Below are 24,640 nucleotides of genomic sequence, written 5' to 3' on the forward strand. Positions count from 1 at the left end.
ATTACGCCACCAGGGTCGGGCCCCTGTACCTGTTGGAGCCAATTAGGATGCTGCAAGGGCCAAGGCCGACCAATTATCATGGCAGTTTCGCCGCGGGGCGGAGTCCAAAAGGGGAACGCCTTCTGGAATGGGGCAGAGGCGATAAGTCACTGGGCGTTGCAAAGTGCGCAGCACAGACCAATGGCGAGTGAGCACAGGAACCCGCGGCATCGCGAGCCAATCGGGGTGGGTGCCACGAGCCAATGGGAAGGGCGGGGAGGTGTGCTTTGACCTGTCTGAGAGTGGAAACCAACAGAAAAGGACGTTCCAAAGAGATGGGTGGGACTCTCATCCATGACTCCAATAGTAAGGCCAGGCTCTGAAGCTGGTGGGCGGACCCCAAGGCACGCTAAACCAATGGGCTAGGCGGGGCGGGGCGACGGTGGCGGCGGCGGCGGCAGCGGGTTCGGTTGCGCGTGGCGCACGGGGTGGGAGCGAAGCCCAGACCCGGAGGAGGCGCTGCCGCGGTGAGAACCGAGGCTCCGAGCAGGGGGGTGTTGGCTGGGGACTGGGCCTGGAGACTGCGGGCCTTGACCTCTGCCCTTTGACCTTTCCCCTTACAGGCGACCATGGGGAACGTGTTGGCCGCTAGCTCGCCGCCCGCAGGGCCGCCGCCGCCGCCGCCTGCGCCTCCCCTCGTGGGACTGCCGCCGCCTCCGCCCTCTCCTCCGGGCTTCACGCTGCCGCCGCTCGGGGGCGGCCTGGGCACTGGGGCTGGCGCAGGTCGAGGTTCCGAACGGACCCCCGGGACTGCGGCCGCCAGCTCTGGAGGGACCGCGGATGATGGGGCCTGCGGCTGCCTGCCCAATCCGGGCACGTTCGAGGAGTGCCACCGGAAGTGCAAGGGTGAGGGGCTAGGGGCCTGGTAGGGGTGCGATGGCCCGGATCTCGGGGGAAGCGGGAGCACATTGAGGACCTTAAGAATTGGCATAGACCATTGGAATAACTTAACAGAGCATTAGGAGTTGACGTTGGGATCGCGTGGTGGAACGTCGGACTTGGGGCTTAGAGCGATGGGATCAAATGGTGGAACCTCGGGATGGAATGCCAAAGCCTTAGAGAAAAGCCTTAGGAACCTCAGGATCCCCAGGAATCAGCCAAGCCAGCTTCATGTGGTTGAGAGGGAAACTGAGGCCCAAGGTCACAGTGTCAGCAAAGTGTCAGCAAGGGGCTAGTGGCGGTGGAACCCAAGGCTTAGGATCCTGGCTTGGAATAATTATGGTAGCAAAAGTGGTGGAGACTTACTGAGCACTGTTCTGGAATTCAGTATGTGTTAACTCATTAAATTCTTGCAATATTTCCATGTAGTGAGTATTTTCATCTTACAGATGATAACGTTTGACAGAGATATAAAGTGACTTGCCTAAGGTCACAAAGGTAATTCTGTGATTTGGATGCAGGCAAAGGCCTTGGTCCTGGGCCCATCCACTAGGCTATTCTGCCTCTTTGCTGGTTGGGGTACTTTGTGCAGTGTGCTGCTTGTTCGTCCCTGGAGAAGGGAGAGCCGGCATGATAGGGAAGGAAGGGATGAGAGATAGTGTGTGTGTGTGTGTGTGTGTTGGAGTGTGATAGCATTTCTCTCTTCTTTAGAGCTGTTTCCTATTCAGATGGAAGGTGTCAAGCTCACAGTCAACAAAGGGTTGAGTAATCATTTCCAGGTGAGCCTTCCTGAGGCCATTATTCTCCAGAGGTCATCCCAGCCATTCCCCTGTATCTGCATATACAGCCCCCTTACTCCTCCTCCCTAAAGGTCTGGGCTCCTTGGTACTTGAAAAGACTCAGAGACACAGTGCCAGGCTGACTACTCAATGGGGGCCAGTGGTAGTGTTTAGAGATCCAGAAGCCAGAGATCCTCCCTTCCCCTACAACCAGCATCCAGGCAGGAATGAAGTACCAGGTATGCAGTCCCAGCCCTGGCACATCTCTTCTCTGAGTCTCTAATCTAGTCAGTCCACACCTCCCAGTCTTCATCCCCTGCCCAGCCCAGAGATGCCCTGATGGGGAAGCCTGATTGGCAAGTATCCCCTATCCCAGGTGGGAGGGGAGCTGTCCTGGGAGTGGGCTCAGCTGGGCTCCTGGGGGAGGGGGCACAGTCTCGTCACCACAGCCCTCCCTCTTCTCCCAGGTGAACCACACAGTAGCCCTCAGCACAATCGGGGAGTCCAACTACCACTTCGGGGTCACGTATGTGGGGACAAAGCAGCTGAGTCCCACAGAGGTGAGGTTCCTTTTGCCATTCATTCATTGTATCTTTCTTCTAACAAATAATGTAGCCAAACAGGCAAGCTAAGAACACTTTGTCAGTAGGAGGCCAGAGCTGCTGAGGGTGTTGGGAGGTGGGGACTGTGTCTCTCCAAGGTGCATTGGAATCTGGGTCATTCCTTCATCCTGACCCCCACCTCTCTGCCCAGCCTTGGGCTGGGCGAGTCCGGGGACACCCGGGTCACCAGACAGTAATGACCTAGAGGGGGCAGAGCTGGGTTGTAAATCATGCTGGGCTTTGAAGGCCAAGTTAGACATTTGAACTTTCACTAGGGGGCGCGAGAGAGCCATAGGAAGATCTGAAGAGGGAAAGACATGGTGGGATGAATGCTTTGGAAATAGCCTCAGCAGACAGCCTGAGAAATGTTAGGTTAGGGGAGTGAAGAAGGCAAACCTGGGGGCTTGTAAGGAGGCTGAGGCAGGACAAGGAGGAGTTGGGCTAAATTAGATCTCTGCTTATATTAACTATTTCCATTCAATACATTAGTTTATTCAACAAACTTTCCTTTTACCCCATTCTGTGCCCAGCCCTGTGCTGAGCGGTGCTGGGGACCTAGCAGTGACTGAAACAGCCATGAGGCTCATAGCCTAGCAGAGAAAGGGAACAGACCTGTCGCCAGATAGTAACAGTGCAGGGTGGGCAGGACTGAAATGGGGGAACCAAAGGCTGTGGGGGCCCAGAGAGGAGCCTAACTCAGCCTAGGTGGTCTTGGAGGCCTTCCTGGAGGAGATGAGCTCAGTCTGGGGCTTTCTAAATCTAGGATTCTCACCGAGGCCCATCATGCTTGTACTTCCATTAGTGCTCTGTCTCTGATCTCTAATCCTGCTCTCTGCCCCACAGGCATTCCCCGTGCTGGTGGGTGACATGGACAATAGTGGCAGCCTCAACGCTCAGGTCATTCACCAGCTGGGCCCTGGCCTCAGATCAAAGATGGCCATTCAGGTGAGTGGGAGTTGTGTCAGCTGCTCCCCCAGTCACCTTGAGCACCAAGCCCTTGTCGAACCCAGGAACCTAAGTTCATATGCCCAATGCACAGTGAGGCCAAACAAACCAAAACATCTGAGTTTGGAGCAGAGTACGGGTGGCTCAGACTTTAAAGACAGTTTTCAGGGAAGAGTTTTTAAAGGCAGATTTGGTGAGGAGGGCTGCAGGATGTGTGACTTTCTTCTGGTTGTTTGGAGGGGGGTCACAGGGTGTTATGCCAGGAATCTGGTGCCCAGCCTGAAGTTACATCCATCTGGGTAGGGCCTTAACTCAAAGACGCATTGTTCTGTAGATCACCTGAGGAGGAACTAGGATCCTGCCTTATCGCCAGCTCTGTTGTTTGACTGCTTTTCCTTTGCTTCTGCCTTCCCTCCCTTACTTGACTAGTAAATATTTGAACCTGCTCTTAGGGAGGGTCTAGGAGGCTGAAGCCTCTCTCCTATAAACAAGAAAACTGGACATGACATATATTTGTATAACTGAATCACTGCTGTATACCAGGAGTTAACACAACATTGTAAATCAACTATACTTCAATTAGAAAAAAAAAGAAAAAAAGAAAATAAGGGGATAAGGAAAGGCTTTTGTATCTGGAAGGGACCCTCACGCATCTCCTTCTCCCTCACAGACCCAGCAGTCGAAGTTTGTGAACTGGCAGGTAGACGGGGAATACCGGGGTTCCGACTTCACGGCAGCCGTCACCCTGGGGAACCCAGACGTCCTGGTGGGTTCAGGTAAGAGGCCCGGGGCTTGAAGGGTGGTTCAACCCCCGCCCCAGCTCAACCAGCAAATCCATTTCTTTCTCCCTCCCTCCTTTTCTACTATCCAAGAACTGGTCCAGGGCAGGAAATGTCTTGAGAACATTGGACCCCATAGCATTGTGGGTGAGAAAGTGATTGAAGCCCCAGCTGTGCCGCTGTCTCAACTGCGATTATATGCACTTTCATCAGTTCTGTGGGCCTGTTTCCTCATCTGTAAAATCAGATTGCCTCACAGGCTTGTTGAGTAGGTCATGGAAGTTCATATGTCTGGAGAGCTTCAAATAGGGTTAAGCATGTGACAGGTCCCAAGATGAGCTGCTCTTGTTACTACTTGTGGGGCTCTGGGGTTGCCTGGGGGCAGAGAGCAGATCCCAAGGCGGGCGGGGTCTACGTGCACTTGCGGGGAAGCAAGTGAGTCTGAGGTGGAAGCTGACGGGGTTAGCTGGGGGCAGGGACCGGCTGACTTCTTCTGTCTGTACTTCTCCGCTTTGGTTCCCTTTTTTTTTTCTCATCTCTAGGTGTCTGCCTTTGATTTCTCTACATTCATTTAGTGAGTGTTTAGCGATCACGTACTGTGTATATTCTAGACCCCAAGGGTAAGGTGGTGAACAAAGGAAAATTAAGTTCGTCCTCTGGGAGCCTCCATTCTCCTGACACAAGTAAAGCAGCATATAAAGAAAAGACGTAGTGATGGAGTGATGTGAAAAGATTACAGCCTCAGGAGCAGTGGGTGGAGTCTGCAGAAAAGGCTTCATTACATAACTAATGTTTGCACGAAGACTGAGGGGTGTGAGGGAAGGTGTCAAGCAAATACATGGGAAAAGAGCTTTTCAGCTGGAAGGAACAGCAAGGGCAAAGGCTCTGAAGTAGAACCCTTTACTGGAACGTCAAGGAAGATCCGGGCTGTAATGAAAAAGGAAGGAGGGCAATGAGGCCAAATCATATAAGGCTTTGTAAAACTTTGGTCTTTACTCTGAGTGAGTCTGAGGTCACCAGAGGATTTTGAGAGGAGCAGGCTCTGACTTAGCTTCTAACGGGACCCCTTGTGCCAACACATGGAGACTGGACCACAAGAGGTTCCAGCCTGGGGACAGTGGAGGGGGGGAGAAGTGATGTACTTTGAAGCTGGAGCAGTGGGGATTGCTGATGGATTGGGTGTTGGGGATAAGAGAGAGGTCAGAAATAAGAGATCAGTCCCCTTCTTTTTGGCTTGGACCACTGGAAGGGTGGCGTTGGTTCCCACCTTGTGGCTGGGCCCTAGGCTCTTGGGCAGTGAGCGCTGAGTGAATGCATGTGTGAGGTGGGAAACCAGGATATCTGGGAGTCCCCAGGGAGAGCCCTCACTTCTGCCTTCTGGAGGCTCAGGAGCCTTTGCAGAGGTGTCACCTTTGAGCTTCCAGAAGAAGGGGAGGAGAGGAGCCGTGAAGGTGAGGAGAGAGGGACAGGCTGGGAGATGGGAGGCTGGGCATGAGAGGCCTCCTAGGTGGGCTGCATCCAGGGGCCCCAGAGCGGGGGTCCTGTCCCCTCCACCCTCCTCTTCCACCTGCTCACACGCTCACTGCAGCTGGACCACAAGAGCTCTTCTGGAATCACTGTGTTGTTTCTTCCCCGGGCCCCTCTCTTTCATCTGCCATCCCCACTGCTTGGAATTCTTTCTGATCTTGACATGGCTGAATGAACGCCTCTCAGGACACACACCACCCTCGCTGAGAGACCTTCCTTGGCTAAAGTGATGTTCGCGTCTCCGTGGTAGCCCTTCCCTCTGAAGTGGTCTCGCTCTTCCTCACCTGCCTCCCATGCTAGGACGTCAGCTCTCTCCAGGCAGGGAGTCATCTGCTTACTCACTACTGTCTGCGCAGCACCTGGAACCATGCTGGGAACAGAGTAGGTGCTCAGAAAATGCTGAGTGATGGTTACAGCGCAAGCTGGTTTCCACCTCCTGCCCTTTATCAGGCCCAAAGCTTATCGTGCGCACTTTGTCCCTCATTCGAGGCACTAGGGGTAGAGCGATGAGGAAACAAGTGGTCCTGTAGAAGCTCACAGAATCCTCAGCAGCCCTGTGGGGTCGGTGCTGCTGTCACCCCCAAGTCATCGAGGCACACAGGGACAGGTGCTTCCCCAAGGACATCAGCGAGTCCACCTCCAGAGTTCCGGCTCCTCTAGCACTGGCCCGCGCTGTGCAAACACTCACCAGCGTCGTCCTTCCATCTACCCAGCGCTGGCCTCTCCTTCCCTCTTCCCTGGAGCCCAAGGCCACTGGTGACACTCTCATCTCTCAGTTCTTACAGGTGTCCCTTCCTCCCCCCGAGACACTGATCAAAACTACTGGGCCCGGGTCAGTGCTGACCACCTATAGTTGGTGGCTCTGCCCCCTCTGAGCCTCAGTTTCCTTGTCTGTCTCTGGGGCACAGTAGCAGTGAGCACATCTTCCTGAGGGAGCAGTGGGAGAGCCCAGCTTCGGCCCTGAGTACGGGGCGAGCTACGCCTAGTTAGGGTGCACTCCCACCACGGGTCGGGGCTCAGTGTTCCCACAGATGAGGAGAGCAGGGCTCAGGGGTGAAACGGACACAGCTAGGAAGCAGAGGAGCTGAGATTTGAATTGCAGCCTCTGCCTCACTGAGGAGCCCATCGTTTCACTTCAGTTCCCTCCCATGGCCTCAGTTCCTCCCCTGGAGCCTCTGCTTCATTCTGAGCACCTCGCGCACCTGTGCCTGTTCTGGGCCGGGTGGTGCTGGGACCCAAAGCCAGAGAGCCCCTGCCTGCCCTGTAGGTTTCCGGAGACCAGGCTCCTTTTCCAGGCCAGCTGCACTCTGCCCCTTGCCCGCGGCCTCCTCTTTGCCCACAGATCGCTGACTCACTTCCTGTCCTTCTTGTGGGGTCTTGAGCTCCGTGGTTTCTCCCTCGCTGCTCCAGACGTCGCAGAATGGCCCCGGTTGAGAACCACTGGTCTTGACAAAACTCCTTCCTCGGGGAGCTCCCAGGTCATGGGGGAGCTGGGTCTGGACGCAAGCAGGAGGGAAAACCAGAGCAGCTTGAGGAGACAGAGATGCAGGAAGGGCTGGAATGCTCAGGCCTGTGAGGAGCTAAGTGCTGGACAATGAGCTGTAAAGCCCTCAGAGGAAAAACATCCCGGCGCAGGGCAACCACGAGCCAGAGGCCCAGGGAACATGCTTGGGGCGCAGAGAGAGCGACTCCATAGGGCACGGGGCAACCAGGAGAGGCTCGGGCCGACTGCAGGAGGCCAGGGCTATGCGGCCGCAGTGGTCCTGTGGTGATGGCAGCTTCAATCCCACGGAGAGAAAGCAGGCAAATCCAGGAAATGGCTTCAGTGCAAACATTTACTTTCCCAGACGAAGCAGAGGGACGGGTACACCCAGCCGAAGGGATGGTGTGTGCATGGGCTTGAAGGCAGAAGAGAGCTCCACGTGTTCCTGCAGCATGGCCAGCTGTGTTATGGGATGAGACGATGGCTCTCTCAAAGCTGGGGACCAGCCATATGGGGCCTTGCACCTGTTCCGTGAGGAGCCAGGGTCTCCTTGGCATTGGGGAGCCTGAGCAGGGGGAGAGCGGGGTCAGGTCTGTGCTTGAGCAAGATCCCTCTGTCTGCTGCGTGCAGGGTTGTTTGGAGAGGGTGAGAGTGGGATCCAGGGAGCAGAGGACGAGGCAGTCCCAGGAGATGGAGGGGGAGTGGGAGAGAAGTTTGGGGGTCTCTCAGTCCCAGTAGTGACCAGAGACTCTTGAGTTGAAGTCCCTGTGTGAACTCGAGATAGTCAGTTTTCTCTCTCTGGGTCTCGGGTTCCCTTTTATCGAAGGAGAGGGCGATCCGGGCCAGAGGTGTGCTGGTGATGGTTTAACAGGCAGCTCCAGGGGTAGGAGTCAGGAGGTAGATCTGTATCATCTACTTGTGGGGTGAAGAAATGGACAAACTCACTCACTCGAGCCCTTAGGGATCCGCTCCAGCCCACCCTGACCCCAGCTGCCCCAGAAGACACCACCAGGTCCCTGGCCAGGAACCCTCAGCCTCCCTCAGTTCCGCTGGTGGCCGCCCCTTCCCAGGTGTGCCTGCACATGTGAGTGGCCCCAGATCCTGTCCACCCGTCCCTGTCCTGCTGCCTCCAGCCTGTCCCCAGGCTGGTGCCTTTAATCTCTGGGAAGCATAGTTACATCTCCTGCTTCCTGTCTCTAGCTTGACACCTTGTGCTCCTGTCCCCTAGGCTTTGTACCACCCACCCCCAACTCTGGGCCTGTCCTGTCCCTGCCTGTCCCCACCTTCCTTTCTGCCCTGTATTCCTTCTTCTCACTGAGCGTCTATCTCTAAGCTTATCTCCAAGCTTATCTCCACTGAGCTCACCTGCTCCATCTCGTCAGGTTAGGAATCTTCATTCCTCCATCCCTCTCCCTTTCTGATCATTTTCCTGTCACTACAGAGTTGTCTTTTGTTTTCCGCTTCTCTCTCTCTCCCTCCGCGTACCCCCTCTCTCTTCCTCCCTGGTTCTTCCCCTCTGCAGAGGTCACTCTGGTGTCTAGTCTCTGGGGCTTCAGAGACAGACACGAGTGAGTCTCTGTCCTCGGGCTCAAGGAATCAGCGCAGTGGTGAAGTCATTTGTTAACATACACTCAGGGAGCCTCAGAGCCATCCCTGCTGCCGAGGAACAGAGGAAGTAGACCTCAGCAGGGCCCATCCTCGTGATTGCTGGGTGCTGGCTGTGTAGATACTGCTCCTGCTTCCAGCCCTGAGCTCTTCCTCACAACCTTGCCAGGTGGTCCTTGCCAGGAGTGATGCCAGAGGCCTGAGGTTCCTCCACCAGCAAGTGGTGGGGCTGGGATCTGAACGCAGGCTTTCTGGCCCCCCGAGGTGTGCTCTTACCAACCGTACCCTCTTACCTCTCCTGGCGGGAGAGCAGTTCAGAGCCTGGGCTTGGGAGGTGGAGAGGCCTGGAGTCTGCCCCTGACCCATTTTGTGACCTTGTGGAGTGACTTAATCCTTCAGCCTCTGTAGGCTCCTCCGTAAACGGAGGCACATGAATGCAGAGTAGCTGAGGTCCCACGGGGCCTGGGAGGCTGACCTCAGGGTCCTGTGAACCACTTGAGCAAGGAGCCTGCTTGGGAGGCCTGAGGCAGCCCTGAGCCTCTCGCAGGGGCAAGTCTAGAAGGCTGCCTGGAGCAGGAGTCTAGCCTGGCACTGTGACAAGGCGGAAACTAACCAACAAACCAAGTGTTAACTTACCGTCTCCCCTGCAGGAATCCTCGTGGCCCACTACCTCCAGAGCATCACGCCGTGTCTGGCCCTGGGCGGAGAGCTGGTCTATCACCGGCGGCCCGGGGAGGAGGGCACTGTTATGTCACTAGCTGGGAAATATACATGTGAGCCTGGGGACCCTGGTCACCTGGGTCTGAAGGAGGAGGGGGCTAGGGGCCTGGACTCCTGGGTCTGAGGGAGGTGGAGGAGAACCTAGATTCCCAGATGCCCAAGCCCCCTTGGTAACCTGCCCCACCCGCCGCCTTGCTCTCTTACAGTGAACAACTGGGTGGCAACAGTAACGTTGGGTCAGGCGGGCATGCACGCCACGTACTACCACAAAGCCAGCGACCAGGTGAGCTAGTCCGGGGACTGGCTGTCGGGGTATGCTTGCCGGGCACGGGGTGCTGGGGGCTGCTGTGCCTGAGATTCGCACCCAGGAGGCTGACTCGCCTGTGTTGTCCTGGCCCCTCCAGCTGCAGGTGGGTGTGGAGTTCGAGGCCAGCACAAGGATGCAGGACACAAGTGTCTCCTTTGGGTACCAGTTGGACCTGCCCAAGGCCAACCTCCTCTTCAAAGGTACAGGCCCCCATTTCCTTACTCGGGAAACGACAGGTGACTCAGCTCTGAGGGGGTGTCTAGACCAGGGGCGATGGTAGAGGGCATCATGCCGGGCCCCCAAATTACCCAGGGAGGGTAGGTGCCTGGGCCCCAAGCTTTGTATCTACCACCCTCCCTCCTCACCCCACCAGTGGCCCTCTCCCAGTCTGCACACCTGGCCCCTTCTCTCATTTTATCATGAGTGGAAGGCAACTTGGAGCACAGCCAGCCCACCCCGTATCTCCCATTTGGGACGTTGCACAGCCTCAGCCAGATCCAGAACCTTCCCCCAGGCTCACCGACTCTAGTCTCAAGTTTTTTCTTGGACCTCAGTGCTTCTCAGGCTTGGGGTGTGTGGAGATTGCCCCAGTAAGGCAGCTTCAGTCGGCCTGGGCCAGGGCTTCTCAAGGCAGCAAGGAGGCCCAGTGAAGGGTTTGGGGTTTTTTTGTTTTTGCCTCTGAAGCCTGCCTCCCCTGCTTGCCGCTCGAGCCCTCGCTCTGCGGGCAGTAGCCCGCTGTCAGAGGCTGGGTTTGGGTTGCGGCTCTGCTCTCCTCAACTCCTGGTCAGTGAGTCCTCCCTCCGCACTGTGCGGGAATGGCACCAGGTACTATGCACACCTGTCAGGTTCTGGCACACAAGCCCTAGAGGAGAGTTCAGTCTTTCATTCAGCAGATACTCAGCACCGCTCTGTGCCCAGCTTTGTGTCGAGGGGGCTGGGGACACAGCAGTCACCAGGCCCTGTCCCCATCCCCAAGAGCTAACAGTGGGAGGGACTAGACCCATCCCCAGAGAGCCGCAGCAACCTGCTGCAAACAGGACCAGAGTGGATGCTGGGGGGGCTCTCCGGAGGTGGGGTGCACTAAGCTCAGAGCTGAAATTCTTGGGGTGCGTTGAGGGGCTTCGGGATGATTGGGACCGCATGGACAGCAGTCTGGGGCAGCTCCTGGGGACAGAGCAAGAAGCCAGCACGTGGCTCATACACAGCTATCTGCCGGCAGGCTCCGTGGACAGCAACTGGATCGTGGGTGCCACGCTGGAGAAGAAGCTCCCACCCCTGCCCCTGACATTGGCCCTCGGGGCCTTCCTGAATCACCGAAAGAACAAGTTCCAGTGCGGCTTCGGCCTCACTATTGGCTGAGCCCCTCCTGGCCCCCGCCTTCCACGCCCTTTCTCCTTCAGATCCCACCTCCCCCTCCCCCTGCCATGGAGGGGAGACCTGAGTCCCCCTCCCCCTCCCTTCCCTCCCTCCTCGGGGGTCAGGGGGACAGCGGAAAGGAGGGGACCCATCACCCCAGCAGCTGAGGGGGGATTCTGGAACCACGGGCGCTTCAGGGTTCAGAGTACCAGGGGCAGCGTGCCCCGCAGGCCTGGAGGTCCAGGAAGGGATTCTGGAATCGAGGGGCACACGGGATTCTGAGCACCATGGGGCAGAGGCAGCCAGACAACCTCAGGGAGGTGTTGGGGTGTTCCCATTCCCCAAAGGGCCCTGGGCCCAGCCCCAAGGGGGCAGTAAGCAGAGGAGCTTCCCACCCCCAGTCAGCCCGCCCTGCCCACTTGCCCGCCCACCCTGCATATAAATCATGTTTATAAGTTATGGAAGAACTGGGACATTTTACAGAAAAAAAAAAAAAAACAACAAAAAATATACATGAAAAAAACCCAAGTGAAATGGGAGGCCTCTGTTTTCCTACGTGTGATGTGTCTGTGGCCCCGTTTGGCCTATTCCATCCACCCGACCTCCCCACAGTGGCCGGCAGGGGGGCACAAACCGCAAGGGAGTCAAGTCTGGTCATTGGCCAGAGCCCAGCCCAGCACGGGGACGGGCCTGGCCCAGGGTCACACAGCCTCCTTGTGACTTTCCCAGCCGCCGGGGACATCACAGGCTTCCCTCCCCAGGAGGGCGTGGTCCTGTGGTCACTCACCTCAGCTTGGCCTGGCCAGCGTGGCTGCAGAGGACTTTGTCCCTAAGAACTAAAGCAACAGGGATGAGGCTGTCTCTGGGTGCAGGGGTGGGGGCAGAGGGCTGGGACTCCAAGATTTTTCCAGGTTCCAAAGAGGGCAGAGGATGAAGGTGTGTGAAGACTAACAGGAAGATCAGAGCTTTTGAAAAGCTTCACGAAGTATTCAAGCACCTGGAAGGGCTTCAGAATCAGTTACTACCCTTGGGAAAAGGCCGTGGGCTTCTGGCTCCTGGTGGGGAGGGAGGGGGCTGGAGTCTGATTCACTGGTGGGGACAGGGGGGGCTGGAAGCAGGGGAGGCAAGCTGACACCCCTGACCCCACTCCAGACAGAGGAACTGAAACCCTGGCACACTGTCTGCGGAGGGAGGCCACTGACCAGTGATGACCCCTCACGGCTCAGAGAAGCCACCCAACCCATTCCCTGCCAGGGCCTTCTGAGGCCAAAGCAAACAGGCCCTGGCCTGTCTGGCATGGGGGCTCCCTTCCTGAGACCAGCCTCAGATGCCACAGTATCTAATGTCCCCACACCCTCAGAAGCAAGCTCCTCCATTCTATTCAAAGAGTTGAAGCTCTTCTATTTCTTACTGGCTTCACTATCCACCTCAATTCCAAATCAGGGGTTACTCATATGTGAAACAGCTGGGGTGCATGTAACGGCTGCTGGGGAGGGGACAGTGACACTGTGGCCCACCACAGCAGTGACGGTTCTCAGTACTTGACATATACCAAACAATTCACCAAACAATAAGGCAACTATCCCAGTTTTCTGGACCAAGAAACTGGACGTTCAGAGAGGCTGTCACTTGCTCATGGTCACACAGCTGGCGACCAGCAGAGCCTGGATTCAGGCCAGGACATTTTGGTTCCAGAGTCAACATGAATGCTCCAAGCCCTGGGGGAAGGCACAATATGCAGGTGGCTCCTGGAATCCACAAAGCCTCTGTTAAAATGCTGGATTTTCATTTCACAAATGGGGAAAAGGGCTCAGAGAGGTACTTACGTGTGCCCAAAGTCACAGAGAGTGAGGGTTAAAAACCGGGTTTCACTCAAAGCCTAGGCTTTTAGCAGATGCTACACTGTCCCCACACCTCCCATCCCATTTCTCTTTTTTCTTTTTTTTTGGAGGAGGTAATTAGGCTTATCTGGTTTTTTTTTTTTTTTTGGAGGCGGTACTGGGGATTGAACCCAGGACCCTGTGCATGCTACGCATGCGCTCTACCACTTGCGCTATAAGCACCCCCCCACCTCGACCTCCCATCCCATTTCTGTCTGGGCCTCCATCTCCCTTCTCCCTCAACCCAGAAATCCAAGACCCCAGCCCCCTGCTTCCAATGACCCAGGATATCACTCCCCCAGCCCTTCCCCCAAATTCTATTCAACCAACTGCTGGAAAAGAGAGGGGCGGGGAATGGGTGTTCCGGGCAGCTGCCTACGCCTTCCCCTTCCACATGCCCCCCTAACATCCCCCTCAACCCACCCACCAGAATGGAGGAAGGCGCCTGAGTTAGTGGGTGAGAGGTCACCTCCATTCATGGGGCTGGGAGTGGGGGGGGATGATAGGGCTTCCAAGCCCCACCTCTCTCCTCCTCCCTGCCTTGTTTGAAGGGGGAGGACAGCCCACCTCGTGACCTGAAGGGGGCTGGTCCAGCTCACTCTAGCTCTGGAGGACTGGGCGGGGCAGGGGGAGCCTTATAATTGGATGAATCTGGGATCCCTGAGTCCTGTTCAGCCCAGGAGGCGCGAAGGACACCGTTCCCCAGGAGCTGGTGAGAAGCAGAGTTGGGGATACAGAGCCCAGTTCAGGGCTTCTGTGAGAGTTGGGCTGCGGGGGAGGAGGTGACCGTCCAACGTCCTACGCCTGGGCCAGGACAGAAGCAGGATGAGGCCAGAGACGGGACTGGACCTAGAAGGGTGGGCAGCAGGGGCATCCTGAATTGCCTGGAAGGTGTGGTTGGGGGAGCAGCTGGACCTGTAGGAAAAACTAAATGAGCCGTTGCAAGAGCCCACGAATTGTCATTGTCATTTATTGAGCACCTCCTGGGTGCCCCCATCGTCCTAATATCTCTGTTAATGGGAGGCACGGGGTGAGGATAGGGAGTAACAGGATGGCCACCAGGATGGTGGCCGGGTTACTAGAGCATCGGTTGAAGGGCTTTTAAATGAGGGTTAAATTAGCGAATATGTGTAAGGCAGTGTATAGATGTGAGGTTGGAGGTTAGAATGTGAAGGCACAACGAGGAATGCGAGGTTGGAACGCCCAGTTGGAGCTCCCATGGAACTCCGGGATGGAGGGGAGGGCGGGGTGAGTGGAATTTGAACTTTGGGAGAGGGCCTGGAATTTTGGCGGCGGCAGACCTGGGGATGGGGAGATAGGAGAAGACAATTAGGGAATTAAATAGACAATGAAGGCGCCGCTTGGTAAACATTTGTGATAGGATTAGGCTGATGCAGATGCTGGGGTCCAAGGCTTTGAAGGCCGTGACCGGATGGGGCGGGGCTCTAGGTGGGAGGAGCCCCCACTGCCGTTGAGTGACAATTTCTCCCTCCCATAGGTTGGCCAATCTCAAGCCAGAAGATGAAGGCTCTGTGGGTTGCGTTGGTGGTCACGCTCCTGGCCGGTATGAGGGCGGAACTTGCTCTGGTTCCCTGCCCCCGCCCCCTTCCATCCTCCGCTGCACCCCTTGCCTTCCTAACATCCCTGGGTCCCTTCTTCTGCTGGTCTATCTCCCCAGGTCTGAGGCCTCTCTGACATTCACTGGCTCTGAGCAGCTGTTTTACTAACTCTAAGCCACAGTTTCCCAATCTTTAAAATGGGAGTTATAACAGTTTCTAATGCATCGTTGTCAGTCAGGTAGTGAGCACTAGATAAGTGTCAGCTGTGATTAGTTTTATGCTCCGTCACCCCAGCATGGCCCTGCATGGAGCACAGGACAATCAATGCTGGTCAAGTGATTAAACGTGCTGGATGTCCCTCCACCCCCGTCTCTGCTCACCAGCTCTCTAAAGAAGCCCACCAGCACTGGTTGAGCACCTACTCTGTACCAGGTACTGTGTGCCTGCAGTGGGCAGAGGACCCTGACAGCCGTGAACTTGCTCCCATGCAGGATGCCGGGCGGAGGTGGAGCCAGAGCCAGAGCCAGAGGTGCAGCTGGGGCAGGAGCAGCCCGAATGGCAAGGCAGCCAGCCCTGGGAGCTGGCTCTGGGTCGTCTCTGGGATTACCTGCGCTGGGTGCAGACGCTGTCTGACCAGGTGCAGGAGGAGCTGCTCAGCACCCAGGTCACCCAGGAACTGACGTGAGTGTCCCTGTCCTGGCCCCTGATCCTCCTGGCAGGCAGTGCCTTCTGGATCTTCAGCCTCTACTGTCTGGGTTTCTTTTTGTCCCCCGGTGCCGATTCCTGGGGGTCTGGGTCTCTGTTCATTTCTTGCTTTCTTTCCATTTTGAGCTCCTGGCTTCACCTCTCTCTGATTCTGTTTCTCGGCGCGTCCTGCCTCTGGAATATTACTCTCCTTCTGGTCCTCCATCCTTCTAGCTCAGGATCCCTATTTCTCTCTCTCCATGCCCACGCTCCCGCCCTCTCGGCCCCCAGGGCGCTGATGGAGGAGACCATGAAGGAGGTGAAAGCCTACAAGGCGGAGCTGGAGGAGCAGCTGAGCCCTGTGGCCCAGGAAACCCGGGCCCGCCTGTCCAAGGAGCTGCAGGCGGCGCAGGCCCGGCTGGGCACGGACATGGAGGACTTGCGCAGCCGCCTGGCGCATTACCGCAACGAGGTGCAGGCCATGCTGGGCCAGACCACCGACGAGCTGCGGAACCGCCTGGCCTCCCACCTGCGGAAGCTGCGGAAGCGGCTGCTCCGCGACGCCGAGGACCTGCAGAAACGCCTGGCCGTGTATCGGGCCGGGGCCGTCGAGGGCGCCGAGCGCAGCGTGAGTGCCCTCCGCGAGCGCCTCGGGCCCCTGGTGGAGCAGGGCCGACTGGGGACCGCCACCACGAGCACCCTGGGCAGCCAGCCACTGCGGGAGCGCGCTGAGGCCTGGGGCCAGAAGCTGCGCGGGCGGCTGGAGGCGGTGGGCGCCAGGGCCCAGGACCGCCTGGACAAGATGCGCGAGCAGTTGGAGGAGGTGCGCGCCAAGGTGGAGGAGCAGGCCAGCCAGATGCGCCTGCAGGCCGAGACCTTCCAGGCCCGCCTCAAGGGCTGGTTCCAGCCCCTGGTGGAAGACCTGCAGCGCCAGTGGGCCGGGCTGGTGGAGAAGGTGCAACAGTTGGCCGTGGGCACCACCCCCACACCTGCAGCCAGCAAGAATCAGTGAGTGCCCGGGCATCCGCCTGGGGCGCCCCACTCCTGCCCAGGTGCCCCCTGCCTCCCTCCAGCCTGTGGGAGGCCCTGTCCCTGACCCAGCTGTCCTCCTGGTGGGCCCTAGCTTAATAAAGAGTTCATCAAGCTTCACCGCAGCTGCTGGGTGTTCCTGTGTGATTTCTCACAGCTCACGCCTGTTTCTCTTTCCTTCCCTACTCTGGCCACACGGCTATCCTGTTCCCTCGGCCTGTGTGTGTCTGTTTGTCTCTTTCTAACTGTCTTGACTTCCTTCTGTCCCTTTCTGAGTCTTTCCCTTTTTTTTTCCATCTCTACTCGTTCTCCTCCCGGCCTCTCTGGCCATTCTGCCTCCAAAACAGGACTCTGGAAGAAATCCACCCGTGGGTTAAATCCCGCAGTTGCCCCTGACTACTGTGGGCCAAAAAAGCAAGCTCTGTGAGCCTCGGTTTGCCCAGCTTCACCATACCGGTTTCATTGCCTTATGACTCAGAAGACCTGAGACCACCACCATTATCATTAAACTGTTTTTATTGCCGCTTCCCCACCCCCTTTCTCCCTCTCTTATCTGATTCTTGGCCTCCTTCCCTCTCCTGGCCTCAGTCTCAGTCCTGCTCTCCCGGAGAGGCTTCATTTTCTGGCTTCCTCTTTTCTTCCATCTCTGTCTTTTATCTCTCCCTCCACTGGTTTCTCTTGCCCCTGGCCATGCTTGGTGGTTTTGTTTGTTTCTTTTTCCCTTCTTTGTCTGGGTTTGCCCTCAGCCACCATCTTGTGGCATGTGGGCCCTGGGCCTGTCTCCCTCCCTCTGGATTAGTGAGTCCCTTCACTCTGAGCTCTGCTTTCTTGTCCCCCACCCTCATTCTCATTCCTCTGCTCCTCGAGCTGGGTCATTGGCCTCTGGTCGACACTGACAAGCCTGCTGGGTGCTGGGAGCAGGCCAGGGAGGGAGGCATGCCCTGTGAGGGTCTGCAGCTGGGCTGTTGGTGTTCAGGGCGGGGCCATCTGGTAGGGAGTTGACATTCAGAGAAGCCTGGCTGGAGCCTGGAGATACCTGTGCTCTCCCCTCCCATGCCCTCCCCCTTGGTTCTCAGAGGAGGGGAGCGGGGTTCCCTCCACCAGGGACAGGCCGGAACTTGTGTCTGCAGGGCCGCCTCTGCCTGCTTTGGTTCCAGCACTCTGCCCTTCCAGCTTTCCCTGGCACTGCTTTGCTTGCCCTTGTGGAATCAGACTCCCTCCCCCCGCTCCACCACCAGATGAGTCACCCTTGGGGCTGAGTGAGGAGGGGAAGTATCTGTGGGCTCAGAGGCAGGGGCCTAGTCCCACCTGGGCTTCTGCTGACTCACTGTGTGCCCAGGAGCGAGGGCCGAGCCCTCTGAGCCTGCTTCCCCAGGTGTCCATGGGGGCAGAGACGTCCACCATCTCTCCCACTGGAAGAGCTGAATCTTGAATTCTATATGAACAGAGGCTGGCAGAGGGTGCTGTGGGGTGAAGGCTGACCCCAAAGGGACTCAGAGAGACAGCCTAAAGTCTAACAAAGGGAGGGAGAAGATGAGGGAGAAGGAAGGAGAGGACACTTAACCTCTCACTGAGCCATCGAATGTTCTGGTCTGCACCTCTGTTGGCCCATCTGTAAACAGAAACTCCTGTAGCTGAGTGGAGGACCAGATCAGCAAAGCAAAGTTGTCATTCTGTTCTGAGGGTGGAGAGGGGGAAAGCAGACATCTGAGGGGTTGCGTGGGAAGCACTGGGCTCACGGAGGAGGAAGCCGGTGTCTGGGAAGGCTGCTGGGGGCTGACGGGCTGGAAGCACTGAGCTGGCCGAAAGGCTGTTGCAATCCTGCCAGGGTAGTGTCTGTGCTTCCTTCTCACAACCACCCCCCTCAGCCCAAGACGGACACGTGGTTGTTGGGGCACAAGGCCAGCCAACCTAGAGTCTGGGGCCAGGGCCACCCTCTCCCAGCTGCCAGGGATCACTAGCAGTCAAAGGCAGCTGAGAGGATGGGAGCAGGCATTGGATGGCAGCCCTGGGGGCTTGATCTGGTGGAAGGGAAGAGGGGCGGGTGCATGGTGTTAGGAGGGGCCCAGAGGGTGAATAAAAGCAGATGGAGTGTTTCCAGGGAAACTGGAGGCTTGGAGAGTTGGGGAGCAGAGAGAAAGGGGCTGCTGGTGGAATGGACAGAAGGGTGCACTTGTGAACCTTGCACCTGAGGTTTTGTACTTTTGGGCGGGGGAGGGGGTGGTAATTAGATTGATTGATTGATTGATTATTTTAATGGAGGTACTGGGGATTGAACCCAGGACCTCATGCATGCTAAGCATGCGCTCTGTCACTGAGCTCTACCCTCCCTCCATGCACTTTTTGACAAGTTGAAGAGACCCTCTCCAAAAGGGAGATCGGGGGCTGTGAAATTAAGACCCCAGAGAGCATCCAGGGAGGCCTAGGAGTCTTCCAGATGCAGAAAGATGGGGGAATAGAAGGGCTAGTCTGAAAGTGACTGGAGGTGGCGTGAGATAGGTAAATGTGTGGAGGCAGACTGTATGACCCCTGAGTCCTGAGTATGAGTTATTTGAGGCAGGCAGGTAATAGCTCAGTGGTAGAGTACATGCTTAGCATGCACAAGGTCCTGGGTTTTATCCTCAGTAGCTCCATTAAAAAAAAAGTTATTTGAGCTGAAGGGGCCTGTTAAGAAGGGGGAGGGGATGATAGAGGTGGCCTGGGGACACAGTGTGAATTAGTTACTCAGTTATTGAGAGACTTACTGAGAGACCCCCTGAGGCTGGGAGAAGGGTCTTAAGCAGGAGAGCTCTCTAAGGGATCATGGCCACAGGGAGAGGGAGAAGGCTGTCCCCTGAATGGGGAAGACACCATGGCAGCCTGAGGTCCCCAACAGTCAGGGAACTTTGGAGGTGCAGGTACTGTACAGCAAGATGCTTTTGGCCTAAGTCTTCAGGCCTATGTCCCACCTGATCCCCACCGCCACCAGGGAGGGGTGGGGAGGAGGAGGTAGGTGGGTACAGGGAGGCAGGTGAGGCTTAAGGGGAGGAAGACTGACCTTACCTGACTCCCCCGCCATCAAAAAGGCCCCGGGCCAGGCTAGGTCCTGTCACCTGTGCTGTCCTCAGAGCCCAGAAGGAAATTTGAGAGTGCTGCTCTGGCCCCACCCCAACCTAAGGCTAATTCTGTCACTCCCGGTCCTGCTGGTGGCTCTCTGCATGGTTTTGGAAGGTGAAAATGGGATGGGAGACTGAGAGTTTGAGATTTGGGAAGGTGAGGCTACCTTGGGCCTGGGATGCGGGCTTAGAGGACCCTTGAGAACTCTGGGGTCCCTTCTGTACCCTGGTTCCCACATAGTCCACCAGTCGCCCTCACTTCCACCCTCCCAGTCATGTCTCAGAGTTCTCTAAAGCCAGGTCCAGTGTGTGTCAGTCTGCCCAGGGGAGCCCTAGTAACCGATGACGTGTTCATTCTAGCCCTCTGGGATTGGCTGTCTTGCTTTTACCTCATGGAAAGGGCTGGGGAACTGGTCCAGTGCTGAGTAAGTTAATTCTCAGCATCTTTCAAGCCCCATCTGGTGCCTCCAGTACCGTCTCCTGCATTCTAACACCATGACCCCCAAGAATCACATTCAAAGGTCTCCTTTCCCATCCCCAGAATCTCATCCCAAGGGCTCCCAATACTGAAGGTTTTGTACCCGTGTCCCTTTTCTGGGCAGGCCCAGCCCCTGCCCAGGCCTCATCAGCTTTTTGGACCACATCCCGATCCTCAGAAAGCTGGCAAAGTTTGGAAAACCCCACGAGATGACTTAGGGTGTCGTTGGCACCATCAAAAACAGCAAAGTTCCTCTGAAGGCTGCATAAGGACCCTCTCCAGGGTAAGGAAAGGCTGAGGTGTGTGGACTTACACATTGGGATAACTAAAGTCAGGAGAGGCTGACAAAGTCCCTGTGGTCACACGGCTGGTCCTTAGATCTCAGGGTGCTCAGACATGGGGGACAGGTTCCCTGACTCCCATTCAGACACAGTGTAGAGATGGTCCTGGGTGGTGGTGAAAAACCCAAGCATGGGAGTCACGGTCCACAGGCAGACCTGTGTCCTCAGGCTGGCAAAGACCCACGGCTACCTGTGTGATCATGTGCCTCAGTTTTCTCATCTGTAAAATAGGTGCTCTGAGGGGAAATAAACTAGAGGAACTTCGTAGTGCCTGACATCTGGTAAATACTCAATACATTCAACTGGAAGTTAGCTGTTGAGTTAGAGGATCATTCATGACTGAATATTATGGAGCATCCGCTAACTGCCAGGAACTGTTCCAAGGTGGGGAATGACAGAAATGAACAGGATAAAGTCCCAGCTCATGGGGAGCTGACATTCTGCAGGGGAGAGAGGAAGGAGGAGAGAACACACTATAAACCCGTATATTTTCAAGAAATTAGTCCAGCTAGATCCATATACTGAGAGGACAATAAACAGGGCAGGTGTAAACAAGGCAGGATGGACTAGGGGCTTTTGCAGACTTGGTGACTGGATCTTGGAAAAGATGACACTTTCAATTCAGATCTTAATGATTAGGAAAATCCAGCCAGGCCAAGGGCAGCTTGTTGCCCTGGGAGGGTGAGTGCAAAGGCCCTGAGACAGGAGTACATAAAGTACCTAAAGGAGAGGGACGCATTCCAGGCAAGGAAACAACCCAATCAAGGACTGGGAGACTGGAAATTGCCCTTGTGGAAGTAGGGGACAGCTAGGGTGAGAGCAGGCTTGGTAGCAAGAGATGGCAAGCCTTGAAAGCCAGGCCAGGGTGAGGAGTTGTGACTTCAAGGTGCTCATCTGGGAAACAGGCACAGAAGTTGGGGCACCCAGCCTAGGGCTCCTCCTAATCCCACAGACAGGGTCCACCCTGCGGTTTTCTTGGGGGAAGGGGATAATCAGGCAGTCAGGTATGGGGGAGGATTTGGGCATCCCGCAAAGAGGCAAAACACCATCATCCCTGCTCCACTTCTCTCTGTAGAAACTGGTTTTCGAAAATCATCCTCCAAGTCAAGCAGGTATTTCAGAAAAAAAGAACCTCCTGAGCACCAGGAGGGCCACCTCTCTCCTCTGGGTCTGTGCTCTGGGAGGGCTCTCTAAAGTTTCGCACACTGTGGACTCTGGATGGATGACTCCATGAAGTGCCATATCACCCCCGCCCACCAAACAATTAAAATTATAGAGAGAATTCTGAGTGCTTCTTTGCTGCGTGGCCAGGGCTATTTGACAGGGTGGGGGCTGTGCCTTTGGGGAAGGGCAGCAAGGACACAAATGGATTGAGTATTGTCTACTTGCTCTGTGTTGAGGACTTTGAACTTCATCATCTTAAAAGAATCCTCCTAAGGAACTTGAGGGAGGACATAGCTCAGCGGTAGAGTGCATGCTCAGCGTGCATGAGGTCCTGGGTTCAATCCCCAGTGCCTCCATTAAATAAATAAATAAATAAGCCTAATTACCCCCACCAAAAAAACTAAAAAAAAAGTAGAAGATAGCCCCCTCAAAATACCCATCAATTGATGAATGGATAGATAAATCCATAGTGTATGTGTGACCACTGTGTGTGTGTGTGTGTATATATATATATACACACACACAGTGGAATATTTTTCAGCCATAAAAAGGAACAGAGCACGGACACATGCTACAACATAGATGAACCATAAAAATGAAGTGAAAGAAGCCAGTCACAAAAGACCGTATATTATACGATTCTATTCACAAGCAATGTCCAGAACTGGGAGACAGAAAGCAGATTAGTGGTTGCCTTGCTGTGGAGAAGGGGCTGGGAGTAAGTGCCAGGGGGCGTGGGGTTTCCTTTTGGGATGATGAAATGTTCTGGAATTAGATAGTGGTGATGGCTAAAAACTTAGCAAATAGATCAAAAATCATTGAATTGTGCATCTTAAAAGGGTGACTATTATGGTATGTGCAAATCTCAATTAAAAAAAAAAAATGAATGAATGGAAATCTTCCAGACAAAGGCAGAAAGAAGAGATGAAGAAGGGGACGTTCCAACCTCTCTTCCACCCCAGACTTCCCTGACAACCCAGAGCAGCAAGGGAGGGGAGTGGCGAGGGATGCCAGAAGGGAGGTGGGTACAGGGACTCAGGGGAGAGGGGATGGGGTCTGGACTGGGACAGGGACCCTGGTGTGAAAAGCAAGATTGATTTGGGAGTCTGATGATCTTGCAGACACAGAGGTGTGGGCTCAGAGATGCTCTCTGGCTCCAGACACACACGCTGGGGTCTCAGACCCCACTGCTCCCACCCCCAACCCCCTCCTTGTGACCTCTCTGCCCCCACCCACCACCTGGAGTTGTTTTTGAGCTGCCTCTGAGGTCCATCCTGAATGACCTTCAGCCTGTTCCTGCCCTGGATAACAGAGATGAGCAAACATTGCAAACAGCAAACAGCTCATGCTGACCTTGGAGCTGGGGCAGGGTCAGTGACCTTCCCTCCTCTTCCCCCCACCTCCCCCAACCCCGGCCCTGCTTCAGCCTCTCTCTTGCCCTGTAGGATCCAGTCGGGAGGTGAGGGCGGTTGTCCTGGCTTGGCTGTAGTGTGAAAAAGCTGGATTCAAATTCACCACTTGCTGGCTGGGAAGCCCCACCGCCTACAGCCTCAGTTTCTTCATCTGTAAAATGGGAATGAAAAAGATGCCCACTTCATAGGGCTGGAGCAAGTTAATTCAATGAGTTAATGCACTAAGGCCCTGCCGGGGCGCCTGATGCGTGGTGAGAGCTCAGGGAACACAGGCTTTATAAACAGCAGCTGGGGTTGACAGAGGCGCTTCGCACCGTGTCTGGTGTGGCTCACTGCGTGCTTTACATACGATCTGCTTTACTCTCCTGGGTAGGTACCTAGTCCATGACTCTGGTTCCTGGATGGAGAAACAGGCCCAGAGACATTAAGCAAGGGATACCAGGTCACACAGTAGGAAGGAGGTAGAGCCAGACTCTGAACCCAACACCACGCTGCTTCTCATAACACCATGCAAGGTGGGGTTTTTCTTTTTCCTTTTTTATTATGGTAAAATACATAACATAAATTTTACCATTTTTTAATTTTTAAAAAATTTTTATTTATTTATTTATTTATTTATTTATTTATTTTTTGGTGGGGAGGGAGGTAATTAGGTTTATTTATTTATTTAAATTTGGAGGAGGTACTGGGGATGGAATCTAGGACCTTGTATATGCTAAGCACGCACTCTACCAATGAGCTATACCCTCCCCCCTCATTTTAACCATTTTTAGGTGTAAGGTTCACTGGCATTAAGTACATTCACAATCTCGTGCAACCATCATCACTACCCATTTCTGGAACGTTTTCATCATTCCAAACAGAAACTCCTGGAGGTTTTATTTTGCTGATTATTGTCGGTGAGGAACTCCAGGAAACATTCATTGAGCACCTACTGTATGCCAGAGCCCACGCTGGGGCCACTGGAATGGACAGCATTCTGCTGGATCCATTCTGTACGGTCGCCCAGGTTGTGGCCAAGGAGGGGTTGTCAGATTCACCACCTGAAAAGACAGGATGCCTGGCGGGATTTCAGATACACAAGAAATAATTTTTAGTGTAATTCCCAAATATTGCATGGGACATATTTATACTAAAAAATACTCATTACTTATCAGAAATTCAAATGTCATTGGGTGTGTTTTATCTTGTAACCTGAGACCAAGGAATCTGGCCCATGGTCCCCTGGCTAAACTGTGCACCCTGGCTTATGGCTGGGTCCTCTAGGAGAAAAAGACTCATTTTTATTCTGTCTGGTAGTTGGCCTGACCCTGATGTTGGCAACCTCCTACTATGTGGGCCTGGAGCTTTCCTTCACAGGGTGTCACCCAGCCTTCACTTGAACTCTGTTACGCTTGTTACCAGCCCCATTTTACAAATGAAAACATTGAGCCCAGATGAAAGAGTCTTTTTGCCCAGGTCACGTGGTGAAGACGTGTCTGGACCTGTAGCCCAGTGGCCAAGGGATCGTAGAGACAGAAGAAACAATAACAAAAAGCTGCGATCTTTGAGCACCTAAATTACCAGGGTCCATGTTGAGAACTTCTTTTGTAATCACATCATTCAATTAACGTCCTAAAAAAAAAAAAAAAATGGATTGTGGGCCCATTTTACAGAGGAGGAAGCTGAGGCCTAAAAGCAAGGCTGTCACATGAAGTGGGATCAGGATTTGAATCCAGCTCAGCCCAGAAGGCCAAAGAGCCTTCTGCCTTCCCCAGTCAGGTTAGGGTGCTGGGAGAGTAGGAAGGAGGAAGGAAGGAGACCAGCAGGGGAGAGCATGGCCTCTGACTGTCACTGTCACCTGGGCCCCCCTCTCTCTGATGTCCCTGCCAAGGGGCGGGCGGAGGTGGCCAGGGGAGGGCTCTGCTCAGTGCAGCTGCCCCCTCCCCCAACCTGGAGTGCTGAGCACAGAGGGACAGAGGGACAGAGCCCCCAGAA

The 24,640-nt window shown here is 55.2% G+C and overlaps 2 protein-coding genes across 2 annotated transcripts; both read left to right on the top strand.

The window, feature by feature from the left end:
* The first annotated feature begins 408 nt into the window (after positions 1 to 408).
* Positions 409 to 11,553, top strand: TOMM40 (translocase of outer mitochondrial membrane 40). The gene is made up of 10 exons (XM_031458813.2): positions 409 to 506; positions 603 to 885; positions 1,630 to 1,697; positions 2,165 to 2,257; positions 3,143 to 3,244; positions 3,915 to 4,020; positions 9,289 to 9,411; positions 9,565 to 9,641; positions 9,763 to 9,865; positions 10,885 to 11,553. The coding sequence occupies exons 2-10, from the start codon at positions 609 to 611 to the stop codon at positions 11,022 to 11,024; spliced, it is 1,089 nt and encodes a 362-aa protein (XP_031314673.1). The 5' UTR covers positions 409 to 506; positions 603 to 608; the 3' UTR covers positions 11,025 to 11,553.
* Positions 11,554 to 13,518: 1,965 nt separating this feature from the next.
* APOE (apolipoprotein E) lies at positions 13,519 to 16,298 on the top strand. The gene is made up of 4 exons (XM_010987610.3): positions 13,519 to 13,613; positions 14,400 to 14,465; positions 14,952 to 15,141; positions 15,436 to 16,298. Exons 1-4 carry the CDS (start codon positions 13,547 to 13,549, stop codon positions 16,154 to 16,156), a joined length of 1,044 nt encoding a protein of 347 aa, XP_010985912.1. The 5' UTR covers positions 13,519 to 13,546; the 3' UTR covers positions 16,157 to 16,298.
* Positions 16,299 to 24,640: the final 8,342 nt, after the last annotated feature.

Source organism: Camelus dromedarius, chromosome 9 (assembly GCF_036321535.1).
Source record: "Camelus dromedarius isolate mCamDro1 chromosome 9, mCamDro1.pat, whole genome shotgun sequence".
NCBI classification, from domain to species: Eukaryota; Metazoa; Chordata; class Mammalia; order Artiodactyla; family Camelidae; genus Camelus; species Camelus dromedarius.

What these genes read in the sequence shown, in the direction of transcription:
- TOMM40 (XM_031458813.2), top strand. Translation starts at nt 609, where the DNA reads ATGGGGAACGTGTTGGCCGCTAGCTCGCCGCCCGCAGGGCCGCCGCCG. An exon ending in ACCACAAAGCCAGCGACCAG is followed by an intron (nt 9,642 to 9,762) that starts GTGAGCTAGTCC and finishes TGGCCCCTCCAG; the next exon opens with CTGCAGGTGGGTGTGGAGTT. An exon ending in GGCCAACCTCCTCTTCAAAG is followed by an intron (nt 9,866 to 10,884) that starts GTACAGGCCCCC and finishes ATCTGCCGGCAG; the next exon opens with GCTCCGTGGACAGCAACTGG.
- APOE (XM_010987610.3), top strand. Translation starts at nt 13,547, where the DNA reads ATGAATCTGGGATCCCTGAGTCCTGTTCAGCCCAGGAGGCGCGAAGGA. An exon ending in GGTGGTCACGCTCCTGGCCG is followed by an intron (nt 14,466 to 14,951) that starts GTATGAGGGCGG and finishes GCTCCCATGCAG; the next exon opens with GATGCCGGGCGGAGGTGGAG. An exon ending in CAGGTCACCCAGGAACTGAC is followed by an intron (nt 15,142 to 15,435) that starts GTGAGTGTCCCT and finishes CTCGGCCCCCAG; the next exon opens with GGCGCTGATGGAGGAGACCA.